Consider the following 14,645-nt stretch of genomic DNA (forward strand, 5'->3'; position numbering starts at 1 on the left):
TACCACTTGGAGTTGACACTTGAAGATGTTTCTTAAAAATATCTGTATGTCCTTGAAGTGATAATCATACTATTAATGTTCAGGATTAAATTAAATAATGTTTGAAAAGCATTTACCACAATGCCTGCTACATATTATGCTCTCAGTAAATGTTGGCCATTTTTTACTGTCTTTAATAGGCTCCTTTACAGATTCACACAGCTATGCTTGCTTTGGACCAGTTTCAGGAGAAATATAGTCGGAAGCCAAATATTGGGTAATGTTTTTTGTTTTAAAATAACTGTTTTCCTTTTTGTAAAAGCTATGTTTCAGAAATTATATATTAAAAAAACTAAAGCAATATAATTGCAATATCAGTAAGTACACCAAACTGTATAAACTTTTATTATGACTTTTTTTGGGATTTTTTTTTTTTTTTTGAGGGGGGAGTGTTTGTTTTGGTGGGAAAAAGAAATTGGGAATGGGATCATACTGGCTGAATTTTCCTAGTCTTTTTGTTTGTTTTTGTGGGGATGAGAGTACTGAGATTTGAACTCAGGGCTTCTCATTTGCTACACAGACGCTTTACCACTTGAGCCCGTCTACCAGCCCTATTTTTTGATGGGTATTTTTGAAATAGGGCCTCTCAGATTGTTTGCCTGGGCTGGCTTTGAACTACAATACTCCTGATGTCTGCCTCCCAAATAGCTGAGATTACAGGCAGGAGTCACCAATACCCAGATAATTTTCCTATTTTAAGCCTTTAAAAAACTATTAACTTTTTAAATGAAAAGCAGAATTACTAAACTATTAATCTAGGGTACTATTTTTTTCCTTCTAGTCTAAGTCATAAACCATTACAAAGGGTCATTCCTTGTGTATTTAAAATTAAATCTTTTTTATATACTGCCCTTTGGTGATTATGCTTTTGAAGTAACATTTATAAGCCAGTTACCTTTAAACTCAGTGAAACACTTTGTGCTATGTACTGGCAAATATCTCCTTTTTTTTTTTTTTTGGCAGTACTGGGGCTTGAACTCAAGGATTACACCTCGAGTCACTCCACCAGCCCTTTTTGTGAACAGCTTTTTCAAGATCGGGTCTCGTAAACTATTTGCCCAGGCTAGCTTTGAACCATGATCCTCCTTATTTCTCCCTCTTGAGTAGCTAGGATTATTGGCATAAGCCACTGGCACCCAGCTCCACATTTTTTACATATAGCTCGTGTTTTAGTTTTGAACGTGACTTGCTGTTTATAGCAATAGAGAAAGTTGAAATCAAAGTGCTTTGTTTTATTTTATTTTATTTTATTTTTTTTTTTAATTTTTATTTTTATTTTAGTGCTTTGTTTTAAATTGCAGATGCCAACAAGATTCAGAAGAGCTAATGAAACTGGCGACATCAGTAAGTGAAACCTTGGAAGAGAAGGTGAATATTCACAGCTATTTCTGTTTAAACTGGGCGAGCCTAGAATCTGAGTCCTCCCCATCTCAGCCTCTTGTATAGATAGGATGACAGGTGCACATTACCTTGTCCAGCTATTGGTTTAGATGGGGTCTCTCAAATTTCCTGCCTAGACTGGTCTTGAACTGTGATCCTTGCAGTCTCAGTCTCCCAAGTATTACAGGTTTGAGCCACTGGTGCCCAAGTGAAGTTTACTATTTTACTGAGTTGAGTATGTTTGATTTGTTCCTGATGTTCATTTGTTCCATTCTTCTCATGAAATTTATTTTTTTTTTGAGCTCCTATGATTGTGACTTTCTTTCTCATCTGTATGTAGGATTCCTTTCAGTATCTTTGCAATGCTGACTTAGTGATCATGAGTTACTGTCATTTGTGCTTATTTTGGAAGGTCTTTATTTTTCCATCTACTTTAAAGGATAACATTGTAGGATGTAGTAATCTTGGTTATCAGTTGTCTTCTGTCAGGCTTGAATTATATCATACTTTCCTGACTGAGGGTTTCTGCTAAGAGGTCTGATGTAATTCTTATGAGTTTGCACTTGTAAGTAACTTCACCTTTACCTCTGGCAGCTTTTAGTATTTATACTTTGTTGTATGTTCTTGATGTCTTTACCTATAATGTAATGTGAAGAGGTTTTTTTCTGCTCATGTCTCTTTTGGATTCTAAATACCTCTTGTACTTGGATGTCCATATTTTTTTCCTAGACTTAGAAATTTTCTGCTATAGTTTCATTAAATAGATTCTTAAGGAATATGTTTCAAACTGTTCCTTTAGTTTATATCTCAGCTCCTTCCTTTACCCAAGGACTTTTAGGTTTGGTTTCTTGCTAGGCTTCCTAGGCAGGGTCACTATCATTTGAGCCACTCCACCAGCCCTAGGTTTGACTTCTTAGTTATGTCCCAGAATTCTTGAAAGTTGTGATTATGATCGTTTTTTCTTCTTTATTGTTTTCTGACTGTAATAATTCCTCAACCTTGTCTGCAATTCCTGATATTCTTTCTTCTGCTTGATTTAACATACTGATGATGTTTTCCACTGAGTTTATAATTTGGTTTATTGAGCTTCTCATTTCCAGCATTTCCATTTGGTTGATTTTTTTCTTTTTTTTTTTTGCAAAATCTATTTACTGAGTTTCTTACCCAAGTTGTGAATTTCTTGTCCATGTCTTGAATTGATTTCCTTACTTTACTCATCTGTTTATTCCTCTTTGAGGTCATTGGTCATTTTTAAAACTACACTTAACAGATTTTTTGCCCAGCATTTGAACCATCTTTGGATTCAGTTATGGAGGAGTTAAGAACTTTTGGAGGAACCATATTTCTGTGTTACTATACTGCAATTTGCACATTTCTTGACATGGATATTGCTTCTGTTTTTATATGGGTATCTTCTTCATGGACATTGTTTTCTTGAGGTCTCAATTCCCATACCACTCAGAAGAGAGAAAGCGTCACAGTAATTAATTTCAGAAACAAATAAAATTTTAAATGTAGTTTAAAAAAATTGAAAATATTAACTATACCCCTAATAAGGATGAAAAGAAATGAGCTAAAGTATTAATGTATTAATTATTAAGTAACAAAAAGAAGGGGAATAGGAAGTGGAAGAAAGAGCAGCAAGATAAAGAGGAAAAGTAGATAAGATGAAGGTATAAAAAATAATAAGGAGGGGAAACACAATAAAACAAACATGGCAACTAAAAAACAATCAAAAAGAAAAAGACCAATCAATATTTCTTCCTTGCTGAGGAGATAGAGGATGGCAATGTTTCATGTTTTTCCCAGGCTTTTTGTTTTGAAGTTTACTTGGTGGGGATGACAGGGGATTTGAGTAGTTTTCTTTCTGAAGCCCAAACTAGTTAAACTAATCTGTTTCAGTCCAATCCCTGCCCTGCCTTTCCTGCAGGTTGTGCATTACTGTGACCAGTGGGCTGAATTCCTGCCAGTGTTTTCAGTTTGCAGGCCTGGCAGTGTGACAGGTGCAGCTCCTTCCCTCAGAATGCTTCTATCTGCTGAGCACAAGGACCTCCACTATTAAATACCCCCTTCTACAAACTCCCTCGCCCCAGAGGTATTCTGCCAGCGTAGTCATGGGTGAGAGAAATGGATAAGCAGTTGCTGTTTTTCCATGAAGCTCTAAGAGTGTGGAAAGCAGTCAGACCAAGGTAGTCTGCACTCACACAGTGAGACATGACCCCCTGCCTGCCCTGGCCATGATGTCTCTAACCTAGCCTTGCCTGCTTGTATTCACATATAGCTGGTCTTTTTCCTCTTCCCAAACTTAAACCATAGTTCTCTGCTACGAGTGTCCTCCACTTCCCTCTAGCATGGACTGCACTCCCACCATGAAAACCTATGCACATGTCAAAACCAGCTTCCTGGGTTCACACTGATTTTCAGGGTGTTGCTTAGCCAGGGGAAAAGGGCTTTGGGGCTTAAAGATAAAAAATGCAGGGTCTTTGGCTTTATTTAGTCAAAAGGTTTGACTGGATGACCTCTCTTAAGTGGTTCCCCACCATAGCACCAGTGAGTAAAATAGGAAGTTCAGAGCCCCCTTTCTGTACCTGTGCTTGCTGTATGGATCGTAGATCCTCCATCTTAAATTGTGTGTTTGCAGATGACCACATTGTGCCCTTGTGGAACTTGCTCATCTGATTCACTTAAAACCCTGCTGAAAAAGATTTTCCCCTTCCCTACCATTTTGCTTTGCACCTAGTGTTAGTGTCCATTGAGTTTCTTTTACAAATCTGAAGTTCAGTATTTTCAGTTTTCACATGGTCTCTATCTCCTATATTCTGTTGCACTCCCATGCCCATCCACACCACTGACAGCCATGTACCTGAAGTTTCATTTCAGACTTGTAGAGATTCATGGAAGCACTGGTGTCTCTAATCTGCTATATTTCTTCTTTATCATTTTTTCTTGGATTCTTTTTTATTTTTACTTTTCTTTATCTGGTTTATCATGTTTTTTCTGTATTTTCATTAACTTTTTCTGTAATTCCAGTTTCTTGTAAATATGACTGGTATTACAGAACTATTCTTTAATGAAACTATAGATGGTAGATATTTCTGTTAATTCTAAATGATACCATAGGCTATTAATAGAGTTTGAAAGCAAAAAATGGGCAGATAACATGCAAATTGATCTCTTTTATTATGAGATTAAGAAATTTTTAGGATTTAAAAGCTATTTAGTAGAGAACTTGAGTAATTTTTTTAGAAGTTAAGTGTAATATATCACCTTTAGTCACTGAAATTTTAAGGGCATTATGCAAATAGCGTTAATATTACTGTCTTTCATTGTTTGTGTTTCAGCCTGAAGTAAACGATGACATTGTGCAGTGGCTCTCTTGGACTGCTCGAGGCTTTTTACCCCCACTTGCTGCAGCAGTAGGAGGTGTTGCTAGCCAAGAAGTATTAAAAGCTGTGACAGGAAAGTTTTCTCCTTTGTGCCAGTGGGTTAGTTCTAATTTTGCCATTTCTTTATATTTATGGTTGAGTTTCCACTCATATAATAAATGTATTGTGTATTATAATGTAATGTTAATTATATATTAAAAACTAAAATTAAAATGTTTGATACATGAGAGATAAGTATCTTAATTCTGTATTTGAAATTAACAATATCATATGTTGAGGACATTGGGATATAACGCAAAGATACTTTTTCAGGTATATTTCCCTCTATTGTAAGAGCAAAGAAGTGAATTTTCATTTGGTATAGTTAGTTTTTCTCCAGTACTGTTACCTTAAAATTCTTAGACTCTCAGGACTCTTGACCTTGTTCCATAGAACATTTTGCTGTCGTGGATCTTCAGGTCTCTTTCCTGGAAATAAACTTCTAAAGGTGAACAACATAGAAATGGTGTAGATTTGAGAGCTATATAAGATTAAAAACAAGATGGAGTAAAAACCATTTGTGTTACCAAAAGGAATAATTGGCAGAAAATATCAAAGCACATGCTCTGCAGACCCTGTGTGTTTTGAAACAGTTTAAGTGTTTTGAAACAGTTTAAATATTTTGAATATAACATTCATCATTTTTTATATTATGAAAGTACCCACATGATGCTATTTTGCTGCTGAGTTATTGAACACAATGCAAATCGATTGGTAGAAATTGATTAGTGTGAAATGTAATTTATTACTAATGTTGTAGATTCTGTGTTATAAATTTAACCATTTGGTCATGTTCAAATTTAGCCACATAAGTTACTTAAGTGAAAATGAGAGTAACACTAGGTTCTTTGTTTTTCCATTGACTTAAACTAATTCTATGTGATACTTTTAAAGTACTGAAATTTTGAGCTTCCTAGACCATTTCCTATATCCAAGCTAGAAAACAAGTACAGACTAGGTAGTTTCTCTTCAAAAATTAATTAGCTTACTTATTCAAATGTGCAGAAATTGAGTAAGACTTGCAGAGTTTTTATATAGTTAAGAAAAATAGTTTTGGAGGTGAAATTTCCTGTTAAAGATTAGAAAGTATCATCTTTAGGATGAATAAATGATATAAATTATAGATCTCTTGACAGTTCTTTAATGTTTCACCATTGTTTAAATGGAAAAAAATATAAGAATATATACTATATTATAAAAGGTAACTTTATGCTAAATTGGCATTTTTATCAGCTTTTAGCATGATTATTATTGACAATAGAAGAGCTGGTTTTTTTGTGATTTAAGTTTTATACATAGTAAATTATGTTTTTAATCTACTTTTAAGTTGTATCTTGAAGCAGCAGATATTGTTGAATCCCTCGGCAAACCTGAACGTGAAGAATTTCTCCCACGGTAATAATGAAGTTTGTGTTGCTTTTTTGTTAGTATGTTTTTAAGAGGCAGAGATTAAGTTTTTGTCTACACATGCCTTTGTCTTAGATGTCTTTTCTCCTAACTCATTTACTTTTTTGCAGTTGCTTTTTTTCTACTTAAGGGTTGAGTATTATAAAATACTATGCCTGTTTACCACCTTATAAATAAGGAATATAAACTTAATTGTATACCATGAAGAGTGGTATTCAAAATGTCATAGTGAAATTAGATGAAAAAAATGCTATCTACAATCCTTTGTTAGTCCCTCTTCACCTTTTGGGCCATAAATCTCTTTCAGAATCAGTTAAAAGTTTATAGATTTCATTCTCCCTATGAGAGGGGATTAGAAAAGCCTATGAGAACTGGACGTAAGCAAGGCGAGATGCGGCTTAATTTCTTTCATTTGTAGGCAGAGATAGGCACAGCCCAGGTCATGAAACAGAAAAAGCAGTACAGCTGCATCTCCTAAGGTTGCATTCAGAGAAGCAGGAACACAGGTCTCTCCTGTTATAATGTCTCGCCCCTCCCCCAAGAGCTTCTGCTCCACCCTGTTTGCTGCTGAAGGAAGGAGAGAAAAAACCTTGCTCCAGCAAGGGAGGGAGCGTGAGAAACAGCGCCTCCTTCATGTCTTCAATTTAAGAGGGTTGATAATTCCTAAACTCCATTCATAGTTTCCTTTAAGAGCTTTCTTAAAAATCACCGACTTAGAATTTTTTTTCCTAGATATAGTAATTCCTTCTTACCCACAATTTTATTTTTTGAGATTTCAGTTATCTGTAGTCAGAAAATACTAAATGGTAAATTCTAGAAATAAAGAATCCATAATTTAAAATTGTAGTTCTGAGTAGCATGATGAAATCTCACTTTCCTTTCTCACAAGTCAAATCATCCCTTTGACTAATTTATCTGTGCTGTATACCCCTTAGTCACTTAGAGGTCGTCTGTTATCAGATCAACTGTGGCTATCATAGTTGCTTGTGTTGAAGTAACCATTACTTAATAATAATGGCCCCAAAATGCAAGAATAGTGATGTTGGCAATTCACATACACCAAAGAGAAGAAAGTAAAGTTCAGATGAAAATTCTCAATGTAAGGAAAAGAAAAACACTCTATGCTGAGGTTGTTGAGATCTATCTACAGTAAGAATAAATCTAGCTGGGCATGGTAATGTACATCTATAGTCTCAGCTAGACTGGAGGCTGAGGCAGGAGGATTACTTTCACTGACAGTGCAAGAGCAGCCTGACCCCATCTCAAAACAAAACAAGTAAAAAACTAAAGTTAAAAAAGGAAGGGGGAGAAGGGGTGAAGGCATTCCTCAAGAGGTAAGAGTTTTTCTGTTGCACCTCAACCTGCAAAAGTTGTAAGAATAGTGTATATAATAATTACTTAGTTAAGATGAAAATGATATTAAATTTGTGTATGAATGTATAGGATAAAATTTAGTATACATAGGGATTGGGACCATACAGGGTTCCAGACATCCACTGAAGATCTTGAGTCAAAGGGGACTGCTGTAATCTAAAGTCATCTTCACTTAAAAGTATATTCTATTTTAAAGCACAACATTAAATTGGTACTAACAATAACTAAACTAATGTTAATGTTTTTATGTCTTTCTGCCTGGTTGTGTTATTTTCTTCAGAGGAGATAGGTATGATGCCTTACGAGCCTGCATTGGAGATACTTTGTGTCAGAAGCTCCAAAATTTGAATATCTTTTTAGTAAGTGTGAATCTTGATGGGAATAAGTAGTATGTTCAAACTGCTGTTGCTTATCATGCTAATTTACTAAAGTAAATTTGATTCTAGTAGAGAATAGTTATGATAGAAACCATATAGCTTACAAAGTTGAAATGTTTCTAATTGATCCTTTACATAAGAAGTTTGCCAGCCCACATGGCCTAAAGAATTAATAAATTTCAAATTAAAATGAGTATGATAGTTTTGAACATTGAATGATATTCTGGTTTTTCTTTTTGGTTTTAATTTGTCTGTTTTCCTGGCAGTACTGGACTTATGAACTCAGGGCTTTGTGCTTGTTAGACAGGCACTCTACCAATTGAGGCACACCTCCAGCCCTTTTTGCTTTGGTTATTTTGGAGACTATGACTCCTTTTTACTGAGGCCAGCCTGGACCGCCATCCTCTTATTTATGCTTCTCTCCATAATTGGAATAACGGGTACATACCAACCATGCCCAGCTTTTTTCTGTTGAGATGGGGTCCCAGTAGCTTTTTTCAGCTTGCGTAGAACCATGATCCTCCTGATCTCAGCCTCCTACATAGCTTAGAATGACAGGTGCACACCACTGCACTCCAGTATTGGTTGAAATGGGAGTCTCACTAACTTTTTTCCTGAGCTGGTCTTGAATGCTGATCTTCCTGATTTTAGCCTCCTAAATAGCTAGGATTATAGCTGTGAGCCACCAGTGTTGAGTGAATTCTGTCTTCTTTAAATATCTTAGTGCATTGGCAGGGAAATTTTCCTCAGTGTGCATAAAGCTCTTTCATTATTATCATAATCATTATACATCAGTTTTGAAAATACTGATTTGTAGTAATCATTTTTAAAATAATGTTTGGAAGATCAGCAACTACTACTGAGCTTCTACATGGATGTTAATCAACTATTAACAGGTTTTGATTATCTGATCTTACTCAAAACTATTAGTAGGGAAGTCTTTAGAATAGTTCTGGCCATCAGATGAGTTTCAAGAAACGTCTAAAAGTAAAGAATTTTTTTCATTAAAATGTCATACCTGAACTGGTGGAGTGGCTCAGGTGGTAGAGTACCTGCTTAGCAGTGTGAGGCCAAGTTTTGTGTTGTTTGTTTCTATCATATGTAAAAAAATGTGCTCTCTGTTTGACTTTTATTTGGAATTTTTATATGTCATCTGATTAAAGGAATTATAAATATTATACTTCTCCTTATTTGGTTTACACTTTTTTTCCTTTGAGACACTTACAATGGCATCACTAACCTATAAGTAAAATGAATCACAAATGGGCAGTTTTTAAAATATATATTTATTATAACAGCATTTGAAGAAAACTAGAATGAAGTTGTTATTTGTTGAGTAGACATTATGTATCATTTTTCTCTCCCCTAGGTAGGATGTGGAGCCATAGGCTGTGAAATGTTAAAAAATTTTGCTTTACTTGGTGTTGGTACAAGCAAAGAGAAAGGAATGGTAAGATACAAATCATTGAGAGTTAAATGTTTATATTTCTGTTGCTGCCCTTTTTCTGAACTGTATTTGATTACATATCTGAGAAGTTCAAATTTAAGCCAGAGCATTTAACTAGAAATTAGAAGATTCTAATTATCTTCTGAGTGCTTTTCAAGTTATATTACCTCATGACAAGTTACTTTGTTCGTTGCTCCTCAGTTCTTTCTCTAATATTATGAAACTGAGATCCATACTGCCTCATAACATTATGATGAAGATCGAATGCAAAAGGATTTTGTAAACTAAAAAACGTTATTCTATTAGATGCTATTAATTGTTAAATCTTTTAAGATGAGAGAAGACATTAGAAAGTTGCAGAGTAATCAGATGTAGCTTCAGTTGGTATCAGATTGGTAGAAATAATGCATTGGTCTGCTGTTAAAATTCTTCAGACTAAATGTGAGTTAATTGCAAAGTCATGTCAAATATTTAAATACTTTTTTTTTTTTTTTGCAGTACTGGGGTTTGAATTCAGGACTACACCTTGAGCCACTCCACCAGCTCTTTTTTGTGATTGGTATTTTTCGAGATAGGGTCTTGTGAACTGTTTGCCTGGGGCTGGCTTCAAACTGTGATCCTCCTGATCTCTGCCTCCTGAGTAGTTAGGATTCCAGGCATAAGTCACTGGTGCCCAGCTGGTGTTTTACCTTTTAAGATATAAAATAGCTTTCATTAGTGGTTTCATACATTTGTCAGGGTAACTAACAGACTGACTACATAAATAACTAAAATGTGTATAATTCACATTTTATAGTTTATTAAACTTGACATTGTTGCAGTTGAAAAGGGGATTCGTTACTATCATAGGTATTGTCCTAGCCCACCTTTTCCTAAATTGTGTTCCACAAACTGCTATTAGTTCTGGTGGTTTAAAAATACTCCTGGGGCTGGAGGTATGGCTAAAGCAGTAAAGCACTTATGTAAACACAAAGCCTTGAGTTTGCACACCAGTACTGCAAAAATCCTTGGTTATATAAGCTGTGTATCACCCAGACATTTTAGTGTTTGTGAATTCACAATGCTCATCAGCATGTAAAGGTGAGGAAAAGAAGGGAGGAGATCTACTGACTTCAGGCAACAGAACAAAGTGAATACATGCAGACCAGCCTCTATCATACTGTAAATACATGGGCTTACTGTACAAAAAGTATTATAGATGTTTACATATGTAGCCAAGGTACAAAGAGAAATCTGCAGGTGTTAAGACACAACTTGAATGTCTATTCAAAACCTTAAGTAAAAAGGGAACTCACTCATGAGAACATACAATTCAGAGCATGTGCCACCCTGGTATGTTGGTCCAAAATTATATTGTGTAAAGACTTCAAGATATCTGATCATCAGTAAATGGTAGAAGATAATGGAACTTTATCTTTATAGTACAAGTGGGAATGACTATCAACCTATAATTATAAATTATAAACTAAAATTATAATTATAATTTATAAACTGAAATTATCTTTCAGGAGGGAAGGCAAATTAAAGCGATCTAGTAAGTAAAATGATGAAGGATTATCATCATGAGCACTGAAAAATGTATCATGTGAATAGTATTTGAAGGATAAACAGAAGGATAACAAGGTTTAAGAATACTAGCTTAGGGGGAAGGTGGCACAAATAATGTATACACATACAAGTAAATATAAAACCGATAAAATAAAAGGAAAAAGAAAAAAGAATACTAGCTTAGTGGAAATGCATTTGAATACTCTTTGGTTATCTTGGGTCTGTTTACTTTCTTCTTGGATCCTTTAGAATGGAAGTCTGGAAACTTTTAAACGATCAGTTTGCAATTACTTTAGGCCTATAGCTTTCTGTTACAGTTACTCAACTCTGCCCTTTAAGTATGAAAATAGCCATAGACAATATGCAGTAAAACTTCACTTTGTTTATAGAAATAGCCAGACTGCCCTGAAGGCCGTCCCTGAGCTGTAATTCATTTCAAATTGAGATATATCAGCATTCTTCCCAAGTTATTTGAGATTAGAATAAATAAAGGATGAAGCCCTACATTCAAACCCCAGTACTGCCCCCAAAAAGGAATAAATGTCCATAAATTTAGAGAAAAAAGACATAGCTCCTCTGAGGGTAAACAATTGTGTAGTTCTAAAAGGTGATGGAGATGTTGTCAGCTTCTGTTTTGTTATAAATAATTTAAGAAAAAAAGTTTTGATCAAGAATTACTACTGAGGTCAGCTATTTTATTTGACATACTCCTATGTGAAACATTTTAACTACATTTAAATATAAACAAAAAACCATGGTATTGATGACCATTTTAGAGTATTTATTTTCTTACGACCTTTACCAGCCAAAACAATTTAGAATAGTTTGTGGGGACTGTTGTAGTCATACTAAGAAAAGCAAAATAGATTTATCTGTTTTCCTTTTGTCTGTATATGTTTTCCTCTTGGTGTATTAGGTTACAGTCACAGATCCTGATTTGATAGAAAAATCCAATTTAAATAGACAGTTCCTCTTTCGTCCTCATCATATACAGGTATGTGGCTATTTTGTTTCAAATTTAGATTATCTGTGTATTATGCAAAAAAGTTTTATTTTTATAAATGGAAAATAGGGACTAAGCATATATTCTTTATTAGAATCTCTTGAATTATCAAATAATGGAAAGGGAAAGGAAAAACATAATATCTTTTAATGCAAAAAATTGTCTTTGCATGACTTTAGATATTAATATTCAAGTTGTGAAACAGCATTTTTTTTCATTTTGTGATCACCAAAGTTTGTTTCCATACTTAGTTTTAGAAACTAAATATATTGAAACGACTTCTCTAATTTGAAGTTTTAACAGATCACAAATTGGAAACTTTTTGGTCCTTGTTATAAAAAGGTAAAATTTAACACTTAGATTTTTCATGCACTAGTTTTAATCCTATTCGCTTAATGCTATTTTCTCACTTAAGTCAGGAAAAGAAGCTGTTTTAGTCAAGCAAATTTGCTTTTACCTTAGGAATTTTTCCCCTTATTGTTCAGTTGACAGTTGACATTGACAGTGTTAGTAAACTAAACTTAGGCATGTCATGAACAGAAAGTAACTAAAGCAGGTAACATAGTTAACCTAATTGCCTTATCCAAATATAAAAGACACAGTAACAAGGTCTCCCCTGAGCTAAACTATATCAGAAAATGTATTCACTTTGTACACTTTATTTTTAAAACAACTATAAAGACCTGTTTATTATTTTGCTGAGCAGAAACAAAGTTTCTGATTTCTTTACTAAGAATATTCATAAGTGAAACATGTGAGCCTAACAGTGTGAGAAGAAACAGAAATACCATTCAATTAGAAGCATGAATTCAGAGTGGGCTAGATAAATTTAGTATCAGAAGCAGTACATTTTGAAATGATACCAGAGATTTAATGATTACTAAATCTTTAAAAAAAGAATTGATTATAATTAGGTATTCATTTTCATAAAAATGAAACATAAGTAATAATTTTTGAAGTATTTTAAGAATTCTGGGCCAGGCACCAGTGGCTCATGCCTATAATCCTAGTTACTCAGGAGGCAGAGATCAGGAGGTTTGCGATTCAGAGCCAGCCTGGGCAAATAGTTACATGAGACCCCATCTTGAAAAACCCTTCACAAAACTAGGGCTAGTAGAGTGGCTCAGAGTGAAGGCCCTGAGTTCAAGCCCCAGTACCAAAAAAAAAAAAAAAAAATTCTGAAGCAGTTTTCTATGAAATAAAGGTTGTTTGAATTTTTATTAACAAAGTATAAATTGCTTGGAATAATGCACATTATTAAATGTTGTCTATTACAATGACTATAATTTCCACAAAACAGAAATGGGGATTAGTATTATTACTTTGCTCTCACTCATACATATATTCCAGATGATAAGAATGTGTAAATTCAATCATAATTCATCTTTCTTTTATTTAACATATCTTCTGTTTGTATTTGTTACTTATTTAGAAACCTAAAAGCTATACTGCTGCTGATGCCACTCTGAAAATAAATCCTCAAATAAAGATAGATGCACATCTGAACAAAGTATGTCCAGCCACTGAGACCATTTATAATGATGAATTTTATACTAAACAAGATATAATTATTACAGCATTAGATAATGTGGAAGCCAGGAGATATGTAGACAGGTATGTTCTTGAAATTCAGGTTCATAAGGAATTATCTTTTGTTTTTGCTTTTTTCCCCATACCTACTAATTAAAAAGTTACCAATATTTTTGGTTATTCTTTATGTTTCTATTATAGTACTACTCAAACCCTTTGATGTTTTCCTATTATACTTCAAAAAATTCAGTATGTAAATGTTTTTCATGTACTTCCTACCACCTATCCACACACCAGCTTAAAATGTACCCAGTTTCCCCCAGGCTCCCCCTCTGCACCTAGCTACATGTGCCTTCTTTTGGTTCTTAGAAGACCTATAGCACTTTTTACCTCAGGAACTCCCACTTACTCTTCAGTCTTCAGGAAGTGATATTTCTCTTCCTCTAAAACTCCTGTCTCAAGTCTAGCTACCCCGCTCTTCAGTTTAGGTTTTTTCTTCATTTTTTTCAGTTTGAACCTAAATGTCTTTCTTAAAACAGATTTTTTTTTGACCCTTCAATATACTTTTTCTTTAATGATTCTTACTGACATGGATATTTATGTAATGTTTGTTTCCTCACTAAATCATTCATCCAGAGACCATTTATTTTTTTATCAGTATACTTTCAGTGCCAAATACATGGCATCACTCTATAAGTATTTGTGAAATAAATAGATACTAATGAGTAATTATAAATATGTACACCTTGCTTAATCTTTCTTAGATTGTTTTATGACTCCATAATGTTAGGATGCTAGAGCAGATATATTAACACATGAAATTTTACCATTGAGAAATGTAGTGGAGAGATTATAATCTTGAGAGGAAGATAGTAAAAGGAACTAGAAACTTATGACATTAAAGTGCATAGAATGTAGATAACGTGAATACTGGAAAAGTTAATACGATTTGGGTAACACAGTTAAGAATTAACCTGGTAGTAGTAGAAGGGAAAGACAAAAATGACTAGGGTTTAGTAAAAAAGAAAATTATGTGTATGGCAGATTTTGGCTGGGAAGTAGAAATGGGTCATGCGTCTGTTTCCTAAAATACTACATTCAGGTAGTGATCAATA

At 34.1% G+C, this 14,645-nt stretch overlaps 1 protein-coding gene across 5 annotated transcripts in view; it reads left to right on the forward strand.

Annotated features, from left to right (window-relative positions):
* The window catches only part of Uba6 (ubiquitin like modifier activating enzyme 6), a 75,016-nt gene that overhangs the window by 33,933 nt on the left and 26,438 nt on the right, over positions 1-14,645 (forward strand). For all 5 annotated transcript variants that reach the window (XM_074042084.1, XM_074042088.1, XM_074042087.1 and 2 more), the window contains exons 12-19: positions 180-256; positions 1,341-1,407; positions 4,761-4,904; positions 6,172-6,239; positions 7,906-7,984; positions 9,372-9,452; positions 11,914-11,991; positions 13,433-13,614. In XM_074042084.1, the coding sequence (XP_073898185.1) occupies positions 180-256; positions 1,341-1,407; positions 4,761-4,904; positions 6,172-6,239; positions 7,906-7,984; positions 9,372-9,452; positions 11,914-11,991; positions 13,433-13,614 (776 nt within the window). The remainder of the gene's footprint in view (positions 1-179; positions 257-1,340; positions 1,408-4,760; positions 4,905-6,171; positions 6,240-7,905; positions 7,985-9,371; positions 9,453-11,913; positions 11,992-13,432; positions 13,615-14,645) is intronic.

This window comes from Castor canadensis, chromosome 9, assembly GCF_047511655.1.
Source record: "Castor canadensis chromosome 9, mCasCan1.hap1v2, whole genome shotgun sequence".
NCBI classification, from domain to species: domain Eukaryota; kingdom Metazoa; phylum Chordata; class Mammalia; order Rodentia; family Castoridae; genus Castor; species Castor canadensis.